The sequence below is a fragment of the Mustela lutreola genome, chromosome 10, assembly GCF_030435805.1.
Source record: "Mustela lutreola isolate mMusLut2 chromosome 10, mMusLut2.pri, whole genome shotgun sequence".
Classification (NCBI taxonomy): Eukaryota; Metazoa; Chordata; class Mammalia; order Carnivora; family Mustelidae; genus Mustela; species Mustela lutreola.
The window spans coordinates 39,902,768-39,919,398 of record NC_081299.1 but is presented as its reverse complement, the minus strand read 5'-3'; the positions used below and the strand labels follow the sequence as shown (position 1 = coordinate 39,919,398).

Genomic DNA, 16,631 nt, shown 5'->3' with positions numbered 1-16,631 from the left:
CTGTATCATGTTTATTGAATGCCAGGCACGAAGTACTTCACTCCTCACAACAGCTCTGTGAAGAAGGAGCTATCAATATCCCCACTTTATTGGTGAGCAAACTGAGGGCACAAGAGATGAGGTAATTTGCCCAAGGTCACACGGCTAGTAAGCCAAGGAGCCAGGATTCAAACGCAGGTGTTTTGGCTCCAGAGCTCAGGTTATTACCACTCCACTCCACTACCTCTCCTCCAGAAAGCCTCATGGAATCCCCAGGGCCAGGTTAGGGGCCTCTTCTAATCCCTGTGTTTGCCGCTAGGAGAGCACTTATCCTATTATTGTGATTATTTGCTCAGAAGCCTCCCTCTGTGGACCATGACAGGTCTGCCCCCACTGGGCCTGGCACAGGGCACACACAGTAAATGTTATATGAATGAATGAACTACAAAACTACCATATGAGATGGAACATACTATCCCTGTTTCATACATTGATAAACTGAGGTTTAGAGGGGTTAAATCATTTGCCAAAGTCTCATAACTATAATATACCCTGTCTATCTCCAAAGCAAATCTTTTTTTTCCATCATGCATTTTCATTAGACCTGCATTTATTTTATTTAAGATTTTATTTATTTATTAGAGAGAGTGCACATGCGTGCAAGAGAGGCAGAGCATGAGTAGGGGGGAGGGGCAGAGGGGAGAGGGAGGGGCAGAGGGGAGAGGGAGTAGCAGATTCCCCCCTGAGCAGGGAGCCTGACTCAGGACCCATCCCAGGACCCTGGGATCATGGCCTGAGCCAAAGGCCGATGCTCAACCAATTGAGCCATCCAGACACCCATTAGACCTGCATTTAGTTGAAATTCTATTTAAGTGCCCTTTGCCTTATGGAGATAATGTCAGTTTTGACTCATCTATTCATCATTTAGGCTTTTTGTTAAACACTGGATTCTCAGTCTCTACCCTTGTCCCAGAATTTCCAGTCTAGGATGGGGCCACCAGTTTCAGGACAGTGTGGTCAATGCTAGAGGAGTTCCAGGAGCCATGGGAACCTAGAGAAGGCCCCCAGTTTGGGCAGTTGGATAGAATTCTGTGAGGTCTCAGGCCCCTGGAAATGTTATCTGCCTTACTTGGGCACACATTAGTAACACTGGCATTGTATTTTTCTGAAGAGTTTGCAAAAAGGAGAGTCTTACTAAAACTTATCTGTGTTTGGGGGAGGCCAGTGGAAACACATATAAAGGAAATCAGGTTTGGAGGCCAGGAACTTGGCCACATTTCCAGAGGGGAGTGCCATGGTCTCAGCTGGATGGAGCATCCCACATACGAATCATCATTTTCCTGGGGCTGCACGGCTCTTTTCTCATTTCAGAGCATTTCTGGATATAGCAGGTCTACCTCTCCTCATTCTACAGATGGAGCTACTGAGACCCAGAGCAGTGAAGTGACTTGAGCAAGGCTCCCTGCTGGCATGCCTTCAACCACTCCAAGCATCAATGAGGAACTTACACAGTATCACCTACGTGCCTCATGTTCTTGATATTAAAAACACAAAAACAAAACAAAACAAAACAAAAAACCTGTGGAAGGTCATGGACACCAAAGGAAAGACCATGCTTTCTGGTATAAAAGTGGTACTGTGCCATGGAGGCAAAGCACCCAGTCCCTGCCTTTGCAGAGTCCCACAAGGAACCAGCAGGGCTATGGTGTGCCCCAAATAGTGGAGGCCCTGAGACCAGACCAGTGGGGCTGCTTCCAGAAGCTGGGGGTGGCTCTGAGCTGTGATGCTCCTTTCTTACTGGCACAGTATCACTTTATGCTTTATAGCAAACATGTTCTGATTAATGGAACCCCTGGGAAGGGTGGTGGGAGTGAGCAAGGTGACCTAAGGCGAGAGATGGCCCAGAGTCCCTCTGGGACCTTGAGCACCCCAGGCCTGCCAAAAGGTCTGTGAACCACGATGACCCATTCAGAATTCTGATTCTGGAGGGCATTTTCAGATTATGGTTCAAAAGCAGATGTCACCTGCTATTATCAGCTCCCAGTTCCCTATTCCTTTTTCTAATGGAGGCAAAAGGATACTGAGAAAGGAAGAGTTTTTCACTCCGGAGTGAAGGCAAAGAGAAGAATTCATTCATTAAGCAACTGGCTAACAAATAACAATATCCAATATACCTTGAGCGTTTACTACATATCAGGCACTGAGAAGGACTTCCCATGAATTATGTTATTGAATCCTCACAATGACCGCACGAAAGCATTCTTTTTACTTCCATCTTATGTAGGAGGGAATGTGATCAATGGAGGACTCCACCCCAGCTCAGTCAGCCCTGCTCAGCCCTGCTCAGCCAGGTCCTGTGACCAAGGGTGCTAAGGATACATGAAGGATGCTGGGAGACTCCTGATCAGCGGTGAAAGCACAGCTCTGAGGGCCAAAAGGGAGTGAAGAAGCCCCCAGGGAAAAAGGCTCCCAACACCAAAGGAAAGGCAGCTTCATCCTCCTATACCTATCCCTAGGGGATCAGTCCTGAGAACCAGGGTAGGGAATGTGGCCTCAACTCCACCTGCTAGTCTCCAACCAGCTCTTGTACAGATGGCGAGAACAGTTCTCATCCCTCTCCCACCTAGCTGTTTGACCCTGGGAAAGTTACTTCCTCTCCGTGTCTCAGTTTCCTCTGATATGAATTGGGCTTGAAGATGGGTGGCCATGTGGTTTCAGGGAGGGCAAAACGCAGGAGGAGCTCAGAGAGCTTGCAGTGTTGGCATCTGCCTACTTTGCCTTTGACGAGTGACAGTAGAGCATCCTGAGTGCTAGGTCCTAAGTGGTGAGTAGAAGTGTTCTAGGTAACTGGCCTGGGCACCTGGAGGAGGCATCTGTGCATCTGTGCTGCTGCAAGCCTAGAGTCTGAACCACCCATTGGACTTAAAAAAAAAAAAAAAAAGTCTATTTGTCAGCCAGCTTCCCCACCCTGACACGGACCTGCCAGGAAAGAGAGTTAACATGTTGAGCTCCTGCCCAACCAGAATCCGGCCCTGAGCCAGTCAAGCAGCTTGGAACTCACCCACATACACAGCCTGGAAGGAGACTGCGCAGTCCCAGCAGGAAATGGGGGGGGGGGTGTGAGGGAGTAGAAGGTGTGTGTAGGAAAGGGTGCAAGTCAGAGTAGAATTCTTTGAGGGAAAGATGCCAAAGGCCTGTGTGTGTGTGTGTGTGTGTGTGTGTGTGTGTGTGTGTCTGGCCTGAGCAGACAGATTAGGTCTCTCCCTCCTAGAGATATCTCCTAGAGAGATATCCCTCTCTTCTCTTCATTTTGGTCTGTGACTTGGGGTTTATAGGCTGGGACTAGGGGGCTGGGGACTCCTCGAGGATCATTCAGCGCTGCACTCTAACGGAGAGGCTGATCCTGCCCAAGAGCCTCGTCCTGACACCCTTCATCTTCACGTTTACCTCTCCCCACACGCGCTGGCCCGGCCGCTACTGTCCTCTGAGCAACCCGATTCCAGCGGGGAGGCGACTTGCCCACAGTCACACAGCACTGGGAAGTCGCTCAGTCTGGGTGGTATGCCCCCAGGGGGCTGATTCCTGCAATGCTGTTTCCAAAGGCCCCCTTGTGAGGCAGAGACCATGAGAAGGAAGGTCCAAAGGGTGGGTGGGTGCACATGATCCTCAAAGCCCTAGGAGAACCTGCAGATCACTTGGGCCTTTGCACCGTTTCCTATATGCAGAATCGCCCTTCCCTCCCTTCCTCAGCCTAGTCAATCCCAGGTCTTTCCAAACTCAGTACTCAGAGACTGTGAGAATTCATTTAAAATGGGTCAGAAAGGAGGCCAATCTCAAAATAAATATATTATGATCAGCAACTTTCTTATGTTCGTGTCATAACCAGTTAGATGTTGTGAAAAAATGGGTGAAAAGATTCTGTTCGAGGTAGACACATAAAATACCAAAGATGATGCTGAAGAAACAACTATAGGAACAAAATGACAAAATTTACAAAGTGACTTAAAAGTCTTGAATAAATGAAAGTCACATTGTGTCTAGATGGAAACATTCCATATTGTGAAGATATATTATCTCCATCGAAATAATTTCTAAAGGCAGTTAAATAAAAATTCCAAAAGGTTTTTAAATTTTTACTTTCCCTTTGGAACCAGCTTTAAAAATTCTAAAATATTATTTTCAGAAGATTCTCTTTCCAAAATAGCCAAGAGAATTTTGAAAAAGAAGAATCAGGAGTCAGAAAGATCCTTGCCCTCCTAAACATTACAGAACTAAATAATGTCTGAGTGAGGCTGATGCAAAAGTAAATTGCTACTTAAAAGACAAAGTGTTAAAATGACCTAACACCATCTTAGAATTTGGTATATAGGATATAGTCAGTGGGAGAAAGGGTGGGTTATTAAGTAGTGCTGTGATAACTGGCTAATCGTTTGCGGAAAAAATTGTTACAAACTTACTCTACACCTTCCCCCAAAATTAATTTCAAATGAACTAAAGATATAAATGTAAATAGTGAAATAGAGGTGCTCTCAGAGAGTTGGATTTTAAAAACCCTTGGTAGGTATAGTACTGTAAGTCAAATCTATAAAGAAAAATGACAGATTTGGTTACATAACATTTTTAAAAACTTGTTTTAAAACTTCAACATAACTGGGTAAAACCCAAAAGAAGAAATGCAGCATATGGTACAGATAAGAGGATGCTACTGTCTTTAATATATAAACAGCTATTACAAATTAAGGAAAAGAGAAACTTTAGAGAGAAAAAAGCAAAGAATATACGCAGATTTAAAAAAAAAAAACCATGAAACACGAGTGACTAACACATAAAGAAAAAACTAAGAAATAACTAAGGGTATGCAAATTACAATGACAAAAGATTCTTTTTTTCCTGCCTGAATTGACAATGAATAAAAAGACCAGCAAGATGCACTACTGTTGAGTGTGCTCGTTGACACAACCTATCCTGAGGGCTATTTGACAAGTAGCTATCAAATGCCTTAAAAAAAAAAGCCTCTGACCAATCAATCTTATTTCTAGGAATTTGTCCTTAGGAAATAATTAGGCAAACTCACAAAGAATGCTCATTGTAGTAATGTTTATTGTAGCAAAAATTGGAAACAAACAAAATACCTCTCAAGGGAAAATGGGCTAAATAAAGGTACATTCATACATGGAAATAGTAAGCAATTTTTAAAGGTTATGTAGATATATTGATTAATATGAAAAAATGTTTATCAGGTTTGTATGTAAAAATGTAAGTAATAAAAAGCAGATTTTTGTGAAGGTACATACACAGGAAAAAAATTCCCACTATACTTTGCTGAACTGTCTAAAATGTTTTATAATGTTTCATCAGAACAAGCAATAATAATGTTTCCACTTGGGAAACTTAACGTCTCATTTCAGGGATCCCTTTCTTCAGGAAGTCTCCCTTGATCCTCCTTTCCCCTCTCCCACCTCAACCCTGTTTCTCACTGTGAGGTCACTGGTGGGTGACTTCATCCCTAGTTGTTGGTCTACGAGCTCTGTAAGGGGCCATCGCAGTTGATTCATCTTAAGGTCTCAGGGTCTGGCACTTACTAGGTGCTCAACATGAATGAAATTAATGAAAGACCCCTTCTCTCGTGTTTCCGTGAATGATCTATCAATTGAACGGTATCGAACCCCGATCGGAAAGCCTCTAGGTCTGATCCTACCCGACTGGAAATGAAGATGAGAAGGAAAATGCCTGGGTGGAAGTGGGATCTAGGTTCCCATCTTCCTCGACGCTCAGCAGCACAGTGACCCCGGACAAGTTACGTCGCCTCGCGGAACCTCGGAGGACTTGTCTCTAAAACGTGGAACATCACACCTCCCCAAGGACTGGGTACCAAGCAACACAACCCACGCCAAGCGTTTAGCAGGGTAGTGGTAACTTTAGGCGCTCAAAAATAGAAGCAAATAGTTGGGCAATGAACATTACTCGCAGCGTACTGGTCCCGGGCTCCGACGCACCCAACCAGAAGGCTCTGGAGACCGGAAGCCTGGCGACACTGGGCGGTCGCCGCTCCCGCACGCGTCCTGCGGACTCCCGGGCTTGATCCAAAGGAGTGCTGCGGCCCGGCGCAGGGGCTTCGCGTCGGGGGCTTCCGCCGGGCTCTCAGCTCCGGTGCCCTCACTCCCCCGCCTTCGGGTGACTCCCTGGCCCACTTCCTCGCTGAGGAGTCTCCCCCGAGGGGAGAGGCTGAGCACCAGCAAGTCCCGCGGGCCCCAGAGGGTGAGGGTGAGAGGTGAGGAGAAGGGCCATCTGTCCGCCGCGCCCAGCCTGAGGCCGCGCCTGGAACTGTGTGCCACTTGGGCCTTGGGTAGGGGTCTCCCCTGGCACCCCCGGGTTCAAATTTTCCTCTATCCCGTACTGCTTGTGAGATGGGGGACCAGTCACCTCACCTGAGTCTGTTTTCTCACCTGTCAAGTGGAATAATTGGACTTGCCTCGCAGAATGTGGCGCGACTTAAGACCCTGTAGGGAAAGCGCGAGGCGCAGGGCCCCTCGCAGGAGAGCGCTGAGAAGTGGAGCGCCAGGATGGCAGAGGTTCTTCCTGGCTGCAGAACTGTGCCTGGGTCCCTGGCCCCGGTCTAGGCCGGATCCGTGAATTTGACCCCATAAAGGGGCCATTTTAGCGGGCTCGGGGGCGGGGACAGCAAACCAGGCAGCACTTCGCTGTCCACCCAGGGGTGCACGCGGCTGAGAGTCTTAATTAACGTGGCTCCAGAGTTGATCAGGAGGAAAATGTTGTCGTGGTCTATGTGTGTACAGATGTGAGTGTATCCACACGCGTGCTCGTGCGTCTGTGGTTGTGCGGGAAACAGCGTTATGGGTCGGCCTGCGTAGACAGAGTCCTTCTCCCAAAGGCATCTTCCGCCTTTTCTCCGCATCCCATTCCCGGTAAAGAGTTTCAGCCAAACTAACGGAATCTGCAGCGGCCAGGAGAGGGCTGGGGACGGGAGGGGCGATTCCGTCCCGGAGCCACTGGTTTGGGGATAATTACTTTTAATGTCAGAAAGATTTAGTTTAATATCATCTCTATTAGGCTGCCGGGAGGGTAATTAAACGCGACGCGCCGCAGCCGGCAAACAGATGGCGTCTGCTTGCTACGAGGCCGCGGGCAAACAGCGCAAAAGTCAATGCCTCTCGGGTCCCCCGTCAGCGCCCCCGGCCCTGTTCCTACTCAGCGCCTCTGTGCTGCACCTCCAACCGCCTCCTCACCTTCAGCCCCCAACTCCAGCCTCACACCCTGGGTCTCCACCCGGGCCATCTCTTTGGACCCCACCCTTGCCCGAGTTGGGGTAGGGGAGTTGGGGACGGTAGCGAACACGAGTGGAGGTGCGTTTTCGTGGTTGGGAGAGCTCATCCGGGACCGTCAGGCGCCTGCACAGCAAATGATTCTGAGCTAAGAGGAGATGCGTGAGGGAGTGTGTGCGTGTGTGTGTGTGAGATCGTGTGAGGGTGAGCTTTCTGCCCTCTAGCCACCTCATTTGTCCCGGTGGTCTGGGTTTGTCTGCCCAGGGTCCAACTTCAGGGCCCTAGAATAGGGCTGGGTCCAGGGACAAGCAAAGGCACATCTGCTCAGGTCTAAGTGTCCTGTCACTGACCAGGGAGTCTGTGGGCGTCTGAGTGGGAGGTCAAGTACTCAGTGGAAATCCTAGGATGAGGGCATGATGATGAGAGCCCTGTGAACTCAGTCAGACTTTCTGAAAGTGTCCTCTTGGGTGGGAAGGCAGCGAAAGAGGTGAGTGCACCCTGCAGGTGGTCACTGCATGCAGGTGTGGGCATGTAGCCAGGACTGGTGCAGAATGAGGTCCCACAGGCAGGCTGTGTGTCCAGGTGTGAAGCCACACTCTGGTGTAGGAGGTAGACCCTGCTGCCTCAGTCTGGGCATGCTTTCTCCACCACTGGCAGCTGTGGGGCCGCCTCCTCTGGTCTGCACCCTTTGGGGACCTCGGTCCATATCCGAGCTAACCCCAGAATGGCCTGTGGACATATGAGTGCAGTGACTTCCACCCATGGTGGTTACTCTGCCTCCTTCCATCCATGACACACACTGACTCACAGGAGCACCCCAACCTCCCAACCTCGGGTGCACCAGAAGAAAGGTTGTATGTAGGTCCAGGACCTGTTGAGCAAGGAAAGAGAAGCTTGCTCTAGGAGTGGACAGATTCCCTCTGATTGGGCTAGGTTCCAGGAAGAGTCCTCTCTCCTTCCGAAGGAAATAAGGTTCTTCACACACTTGAGGAAGAGTTTGGGATTCTCAAGCCCTTGAGGGCTGAACGCTTGGCTCACCCCAGGTTCAATTGGTTGAAGTTGTGGAATCCCACAGTGGTTTGGCCTCAAGTGAGAAGAGGAGTGCCTGGACTCCTCTTCTCCAAAAGCTAGACATATTCATATTGTTTAATTTGTTTGGGGTTTAAAACGATTCTGGAAAACTTTGCCCAGTGTAGCTCTGGGAGAAGGCGTCCAGCACCAGGCAGGATCCAGCCGCAGCCCTCCCTCTCTCCCACACATCCTCCTGCCAGGGTGCAGTTAACAGAGAGACTTCTTTAAGCTTATAACCTCAAGGTGTTATAGAGTGGGGTCTGGATCTTACACTCCTGCAGGACCTGTTATCCGAGACTCACTGCCTTACCTCACTCCACGCGGAAGACCGGCAGAGCTGACCCCTTGCTCTCTCCCAAACTCATTCTCAGGCTCCAGCGAGTGGAATTTCCTAAGAGCGAAGGGCCTGGTTTATGTTACCATCACAGATTCCGGTCAGGGTCGGAGGGCGCTCCTGCGCCAGGGCATGGGCCTGGTCAGCTTTCTGGAAGCTCTTCGCGCGACTCTTCCGCACCCACCCATTTCTCCCTCCCACGCCCTCCCTCAGCCAGAGCCTCCCGTTTGGCATCCAGTAGGAACCTTCGCAAGGCTCTGCGCTCCGAGGTGGGTCCCCGCTGTTCTGGGCCCCTTCCTCCCCTAGGGGCCAGCCCCCATTGTCAGAGCCCATGAATTGTGCCGGAGGAAGGGGCTATGTCCCGAGGCCTCTGGGTCGAGTCCGCACGCCCAGTACCTCCGCGCCCCAGGCGGCGCTGGCCAAAACCCCGGGGCCTTGAAGGTTCTAAAGAACATCACGGAAACGCACGGTCGAGAATGGAGAGAGAACGACTTTTCGGAAAACTCCTTTCCTCCATTAGTTAAACAAATTTGCTTTACTCTGAGGGAACGAGAAAAGTGGAGAATAAAAGTGAGAGTGAGGGCACACTGGAATGAGGAAAAGACAGAAAAAAAAAAGGGCACAGAGAATCACGGTTAGAGAAACCCAAGGCGACCGTGCTGGAGGACTGCAGCATTAATTCCTGATCTTGCCATTCAAAAGGAAACAAAATCCAAAACCTGTTACCTCCTCTGCAGATCGAACTGTTCCTCAAGGCCGTGACGCAGTTGGGGAGAAGGTGAAAGTTAAAACTACTCTTGGGAGTTCGTGGTGACACTGTTTCAGGCCCGGAAGGACCGACAGACGAATGCGCGTCTTGCGAGCAAGAGGATCTGGGGAGACAAGAGAGACCACGTTTTACTTTCGTTTAAAAAAGAAAATTAAACGTTTTGGTAATTCGAAATAACACTGACAAAAAGAATCCCACCACCACGTAAAAGAAATCGAGGTGCTGCAGAAGTGAGGAGAGGAAAGAGCAAGAGGGGGCAAAGGGACGTAACTAGGGGGCGGGGAGAGGAAAGATGCGGAGCGCAAGGCACCCCGAGGGCTCCGACAAGAAGCGCAATCTCAATTCTCTCCAGGCTCCTCTTTAAAAACAAAAATCCTCATAAACCACACTTACCCTTCTTGATGCCTATCATACCAGCAATTTTTAAAGGAAGGACCTCTGTTTTAAAGGCCGCAGGAGGAAAAAACCAAATCAACAGCCCCCAACTACCCCAAACGCACGGGACTTGGGAGCACACCATAACGAAAACGGAAAGCAGCAGGAAAAATCCTCTTGGCATTTATGCCCTATGCCCTCTCCCTTCCCCACCCCCGAGTCTCTGTTCCACCCCCACCCCAACCGCGGTAATTGAATTGTCACCTGCCCCTATCCCGCCCCCGGCCACCAGGGCCACTTGGGAAACTCGGCCTTGCCAAGCGCCCCCGGCCAGTGAGAACGGCGCAGCCAAGCCCGAGTCCCAGAAGTCGAGGGGTTACACACGGCTACGTAGAGGCGCACCGGACACGGTAATTAGGCGCAATTCACACGCTCTCGGGCGCACGGAAACTACTTGTCACGATATTTTCAACGCTCCTCCTAGCCTACTTTTCTCCACTCCTTCCCTGGCGCGCCCCTCCCCTCCCGGAGGCACTCAGTGGAGCTTTTGGAGTTTCGAATCTTTCGGACACTGTAGAATGCGGGGCTCCCCGGGCGCGGGCCCGGCCAATCAGAGCGCTGTCTGCCTCCCCTGGCCAATGGCAGACGCCACATTGTTGTCCAATTCTGTCTAATGGAGCCCTAAGGAGCAACAATAGAGCGGGCGAGCGGCTCATTGAGAGTCTGGCAGCGCCGGGCAACTGGGGCGCGGCTGTGCGCAGCGTCCCGCGCGCTCCGCGAGGGGACGCCGCGCGGCAAGGGCCGGGTCGCGGGCTCCAGCCAGCCGGTCCCTAACCGGTCCCCTGGCTCGAATTTCCGACGGAAGGGTTGGACTGCGCAGCGTTCAGAGGGGGTCCGGAAGTTCGGACATGGTGACTGAAGGAGGGTGACGTGGTCTGATAAGGGACCGGGGGCAGGGGGAAGAGGCCAAGAGCGCCAGCAACGCGAGTGGAGCTGGGAGGTGCGTGAAGCGCCAGCGGAGGAGGAGGATCCCGAGCCCGAGGCAGGTAGTTGAGGGACGCAGGGAGGGCAGGGGAGGCGGCCCGGCCTGCGGGCCCTGTTGACGAGGCCCGGGCCACGCCGGCCCTAGGGACTTCGCGGCCCCTGGGGCCTGAGGGAAGAGGCAGCTCAAAAGGGAAGGGATCTAGCATACTGGGGCGGAGACACCAGGACTCGGTCCCGGGATTTGGCGGGGACCCCGGGACCTAGAGGAGACCGGGGCGGAAGCTCGGGGCTGGGCCTGCTTGGGCCTTCTGGGGCCGCGGCGCAGGTGAGACTCCACAGCCAGTTCCAGAGGCAACTCCCCTGCCTCGGTGCTGTCTCCTGGGCCATCCAAGTTCCAGGAACCCAATTCCGACACAAGAACTAGAGAATCTGTACCCAAGTAGGGTTCCCCGGGGATCCCAGGATAAGGGAGGGCGTGTCTGACGATTCTGTCCCTAAACCCGGAGGGGAAGAGACAGCAGTGTGAGAGGGTCAGGGATCTCCCTCCTGTAATACCTAACTTTTCACAAGATACCTCTTGCTTCCCGACTATTCTTCCAGACTGCAGGGCTAAAAATCGTGCCACAGGTTTTACTCCACCCCCACCCACAATCTTTGCCTGCAGGGTGTTTTTGTGTTTGTTTGTTTTTTTTTCTCATGCACACCTCTCTCCCCCACGTGAACCCTGGGACCCAGACATCTGTATCAGCTGTTTTTTTGTTGTTGTTGTTTTCCTCACCCCACAAGCTAATCTTCCGGCTGTGTCTGCCTATCCAAACAAAGTTTCCTCTGCTTAAATTTCTTTTTAACTCTCCAAGCCTAGTCAACCCATCACACTCATTTTCCTCTCCCACTCCCTGGAGGCCCCGCACCATGAAACTTGTAGCCCCCACATTTCCACGGGTCCCTGGGGCCCCAAGGCCTAACTTTGCTACTGAGATGTTATTCTTTTCTGTTCTTGATTTTTCTAACTCTCCTGCTCCCTCCAGCATGAAAACTTCAGATCCAGCCCGCTGAACTCTATGCCTTGTGTGCTTTGATAGCGCTCTCCTTTTCACCTTTCCACAAAACTGAGCCCTTCTTCTCAATTTTTTTTTTTTTTGTCTTGTTTTGTTTTGCTCTTGGTGTCTAGTCTGCTGGGTCAAAAATTTTCTCTCTAATCCGAGCCCGATCAAACATTTCGCCCTACCCATGTCGCCCCAACTAAGCTAAACTTTAGGGGGATAATATTATCCTTTTCAACTTCTCGTTATATACACCTGAACCAGTGACTTTTCAAACTTTATATGTCTTTTGTTTTGTTTTTATTTTTTCCAGCTGAACCACTGATTCAAACGAAATCTTAGACCCAGCGCATAAATCAGATATAAGAAGAGTTCTGGTGGGAATAGGGTGGGGGAGCTCAGCTTTACGAGGGGGATCCGAAGGTACCTCCTTCCAGCAATTTGGCAACCACTAGCCAAACTTCCGCGACCAAAATTTTCCCTCCCTAAGCCTGATCTCCTGGAGGGTACGCTGTAGCTTAGCGCATCGTGCGCTCTTCCCGGCAAGTCTCTTCCTTCTTCCCACGGTCTTCTACGCCAGGTCCTGCCATGGAGCTACGCTCCGAGCTACCTAGCGTGCCCGGCGCAGCGACGGCGGCGGCGACAGCGACGGGGCCGCCCGTGGCATCTGTGGCGTCGGTGGCGGCGGCGGCGGCGGCGGCCGCGTCGCTACCCGTGAGCGTGGCGGGCGGCTTGCTGAGAGCGCCGCCGCTGTTGTTGCGGGCTGCGGAGAAGTACCCGCGGACCCCCAAGTGCGCGCGCTGCCGCAACCACGGCGTGGTGTCAGCGCTCAAGGGCCACAAACGCTATTGCCGCTGGAAGGACTGCCTGTGCGCCAAGTGCACGCTCATCGCCGAGCGCCAGCGCGTCATGGCGGCGCAGGTGGCGCTGCGCAGGCAACAGGCGCAGGAGGAGAACGAGGCGCGCGAGCTACAGCTGCTCTACGGCACTGCCGAGGGCCTGGCGCTCGCGGCCGCCAACGGCATTATCCCGCCGCGACCTGCCTACGAGGTCTTCGGCTCCGTGTGCGCCGCCGACGGCGGGGGGCCGGGAGCGGGAGCGCCCGCGGGGACCGGAGGCGGCTCAGCGGGCGCGGGGAGCTCAGGTGAGCGCGCGGCTTGGTCGGGAGGAAAGGGAGCAGGGCCCGGGCCTGGGGGCACGCGGCCCAGGGACTTGTCTCGGTACTGAGAGAGTAGAATCCTCTTTTCCAAACGCCCGACCGCTAAGAGTTCGCTGCGCACCCAGGCCCTGATTTGGGGGCACAAACACATAAACTCTCTCTCCTCTTTCTGAAGAATTTGCCCTTTACTCCTTTCTCTGACCGCGAGCCCAGATGTAGACGCTGCAATCTTATCTCCTCTGCCCTAACCCTTCCCTGCTCACTTGGCTAGGTTTCCCCAGCATGGAACCTCTAACCTTGGTTATGCTCTTCTCCACTTGCCCTGGTTCCTTCTGCGCCTTCCCAACTCTCTTCAGAAATCCGGCCCTCTCCCTGTCCTCCTCCCCCTCCCCGCACCGCTTTCTCTAGGTATTAGATACCCCACTTTCCTTTTCCCCTTGTGATTCCTTTTCTCAAGTTTCTAATGCTCCCGGACAACCGCATGCTGTGCCTGCTCCTACTTTCCAGCTTCTTTCCCCACTTGTCCCCGTTTTCTCAAGAATAGGGCTCTCCCGCTTCTCTCGGTCCCCACTCTTCTAACCTCTCCCCCACACTCCCATCTGGCTGCACCCTCTTCTTCAAGATTTCTTGCCTTTTTCTGGGGAGGGAAGAAATTAAGGCTGGGGCCACTGGGGGCCATCTCGGCCCTCATCTTTGAAGTGAAGAACTTCTAAGGTTTTAACTTTGGAAAGGGTGGATTAGCTATAGTGGCTCTATTTTTGCCTGAAGAAAGGCTTGGGATCTCTTAGATACCCAAGGTGTCTTTCGTAACAAGCTATATTGCCCAGGGCCAGAGGGCACCCAGGGCTGGGTTCGTTCTTGGAATGATGAGTGTGGAGTGGGGTCCTATACAGTAGGTGTATAGGTGGAAGTTATATTGTCTCCCGCTTGAACTCTGGGTCAGGCCATTTCTCCAGGTCAGAGTACGGCTTGGAAGGAGGGATAAGGGTGGAGGTGTTGGGACGCAGATGTGGAAGAGGGGAACTGGACATTGAATTTACAGGGCACAGGTGGTTGGGTTCTGGTACAGAAAGAGTGCGCCCTGGAGGTAGGGGAAGTGAGGACTTAGGGGCTCAGAGAATAAGGAATGCTGGATGAAAAAGGAGGGGGCGCCAGAGCCCAGTGAATGAGGGTTGTCGGGTTCAGAGAGAGGAAACTGGGGTCCAAAGGGCTGATGTGCTGAGGGTGCCGTCACCTCCCCGCCCCTAATCACTCCTCACATCCCCTTTTCTCCCCTCCTAGAGGCCAAGTTACAGAAGTTTGACCTGTTCCCCAAGACACTGCTTCAGACCGGTCGCCCCGGCAGCCCGCAGCCGCCACCCGGGAAACCCTTATCACCCGACGGCGCGGACTCGGGTCCTGGGACATCTTCTCCGGAGGTGCGGCCGGGCTCGGGCTCGGAGAACGGCGACGGCGAGTCCTTCTCGGGGTCGCCCCTGGCCCGGGCCTCCAAGGAGGCAGGTGGGAGCTGCCCGGGCAGTGCAGGCCCGGGAGGCGGCGGCGAGGAGGACAGCCCGGGTTCCGCTAGCCCACTGGGCTCCGAATCCGGTTCCGAGGCCGACAAAGAAGAGGCAGAGGCCGCTCCCGCTCCAGGGTTGGGCGGGGGCCCGGGTCCACGGCAGCGGACGCCGCTGGATATCTTGACGCGCGTCTTCCCGGGTCACCGGCGAGGCGTCCTGGAGCTGGTGTTGCAGGGTTGCGGCGGCGACGTGGTGCAGGCCATCGAGCAGGTGCTGAACCACCACCGCGGGGGCTTGGCGGCCGGCCTCGGTCCCGCCGTGCTCCCAGATAAGGCCGCAGTGGGTACAGTAGCAGCTGCGGACGACGCGTGGCCGGGCCGCGTCGACGCCGGGGCAGCTGGGGGGCCCGGGCTGCCCGCGCCGCTGCAGGCAGGCCCGGCCGCTCCTCCGCACCACAGACCTTTGCTGGCCGGTGCCATGGCGCCTGGGGCGCTGGGCTCGCTGAGCAGCCGCTCCGCATTCTCACCACTGCAGCCCAACGCCAGTCACTTCGGCGCCGAAGCGGGCGCCTACCCGCTGGGCGCGCCGCTGGGCCTCAGCCCACTGCGCCTGGCCTATTCGGCGGCAGCGGCGCACAGTCGTGGCCTGGCCTTCATGGCTCCCTACTCGACCGCTGGCCTGGTCCCCACACTCGGCTTCCGCCCGCCCATGGACTACGCCTTCAGCGACCTCATGCGCGACCGCTCAGCCGCCGCGGCTGCGGTGCACAAGGAGCCCACCTACGGCGGCGGTCTGTACGGGCCTATGGTCAATGGCGCCCCCGAGAAGCAGTAGGGCCAGGGGCCCGGCAGCCGGGCCGCCCCCGAACGAGGACCCCAGCTTTGATCCCGCGGGCCTCCGCTCCCTCTTACCCCGGTGCGCTCTCTGCGCCCCAGCTGGGGTCCTCTCGCTCAAAGGGGATTTTCGGTTTTGTTTTGGAAGGTGGGTGGAGAGCTGAGCGAAGCGGGAGCAACCACAGATGCAGGTGTTCTCAGAGCGGATGCGTGTTCTTGATCCTCATCTTCTGACCACCTCCTCAAGGCTCCTCCAGCCCTTCAAAAGGCCGGGAATTCTTGAGAATTCAGAGGCTGCGGCCGCTGCACACGCTCCTGCCTCTCCTTTGCTGCGCTCATCCCACCCTCCCGCTCTTCAGTGGATGGCAGGATAGTCCGCGAGTCTGTCTGCTGTGTCTCCCTCTCCTTATTAAAAATTTTTTTTAAAAAAATATTCGCTCTAACAAATATAAATTTAGGATGTATAATTCTCCTGGCACTGAGTCGAGTCTTTGGGACACACATATATATATATCTCGATATCAATTGTAAAAAAGAAAAGGAAACAAGTTCTAAGGTGCACTTTCCTCGTTGCGGTATTTGTCGCTCTCTTTGTTGCTTATGCCAATAAGCATGGGTTTCCTTGGTGCAGTGTGAGTTTTTATATATGTATAAATCTATATATAATCTATACATATATATATATATATACAAGCCAGTGTATAATGTTATAAAATGGAATTCTAAGTTATTAATTGTAATCTGTAGGTGACCTCGGTATTAACGTGAAAAATATTCAAAAACAAGCAAAAAAAGGACAAAATGGAAAAAAGTAGACTATGCGCGCATTGTACTTATCAGATTTTATAGATTAAATATATTGTAAACTCGGGACAAATCCTACCCACCCGCCCCTCTTGCCTGCGGCCGGTCTCTCCCTAAGATGCGGTCAAGGTGCGCACTGAAGCAGGAACAGAGCGGCGAGTGACTGACCAGAACCGCCTGCCCGAGAGCCCATCCCCGCCTCCCGGGACTCGCCAAACGCCCGGCCCGAAGGGACGGCAGCGGGAAACGCTGCTGCAGAGAATGGCTCACTTTGTGCTTTCCTTCGCATAGACATGAGCTAGAAATAAATGTTATTTTCTAAGAAAACAGCACGGAACCCCGTCCCGCTCCTCCGGCGGCCGGATTGAAAAGGTCTTGATTTCCCGTTCCGGCCCGCGGTGCCAGCTAGACTTCAGTCCGACTGGTGTCCGACCTTCGCGGGTGTGGAGCCGGAAGACTCTCCGTGACGCGGGAAAGGCCCCGTCGACGGGAGTGGCG

The 16,631-nt window shown here is 53.1% G+C and overlaps 1 protein-coding gene and 1 long non-coding RNA gene across 2 annotated transcripts; one reads left to right on the top strand and one right to left on the bottom strand.

The window, feature by feature from the left end:
• Positions 1-9,070: 9,070 nt before the first annotated feature.
• Positions 9,071-10,332, bottom strand: LOC131810455 (uncharacterized). Its single transcript, XR_009345584.1, has 3 exons — positions 10,214-10,332; positions 9,394-9,539; positions 9,071-9,207 (listed from the first exon to the last, which is right to left on the bottom strand). It is a non-coding gene; the product is annotated as an uncharacterized LOC131810455 (long non-coding RNA).
• Positions 10,333-10,526: 194 nt separating this feature from the next.
• Positions 10,527-15,894, top strand: DMRTA2 (DMRT like family A2). Its single transcript, XM_059137875.1, has 3 exons — positions 10,527-10,857; positions 12,152-12,982; positions 14,279-15,894. Exons 2-3 carry the CDS (start codon positions 12,427-12,429, stop codon positions 15,328-15,330), a joined length of 1,608 nt encoding a protein of 535 aa, XP_058993858.1. The 5' UTR covers positions 10,527-10,857; positions 12,152-12,426; the 3' UTR covers positions 15,331-15,894.
• The last annotated feature ends 737 nt before the right edge of the window (positions 15,895-16,631 follow it).

Coding starts and splice junctions, on each gene's coding strand:
- DMRTA2 (XM_059137875.1), top strand. CDS start 12,427: ATGGAGCTACGCTCCGAGCTACCTAGCGTGCCCGGCGCAGCGACGGCG. Junction 12,983..14,278: donor AGCGGGCGCGGGGAGCTCAG/GTGAGCGCGCGG, acceptor CTCCCCTCCTAG/AGGCCAAGTTACAGAAGTTT.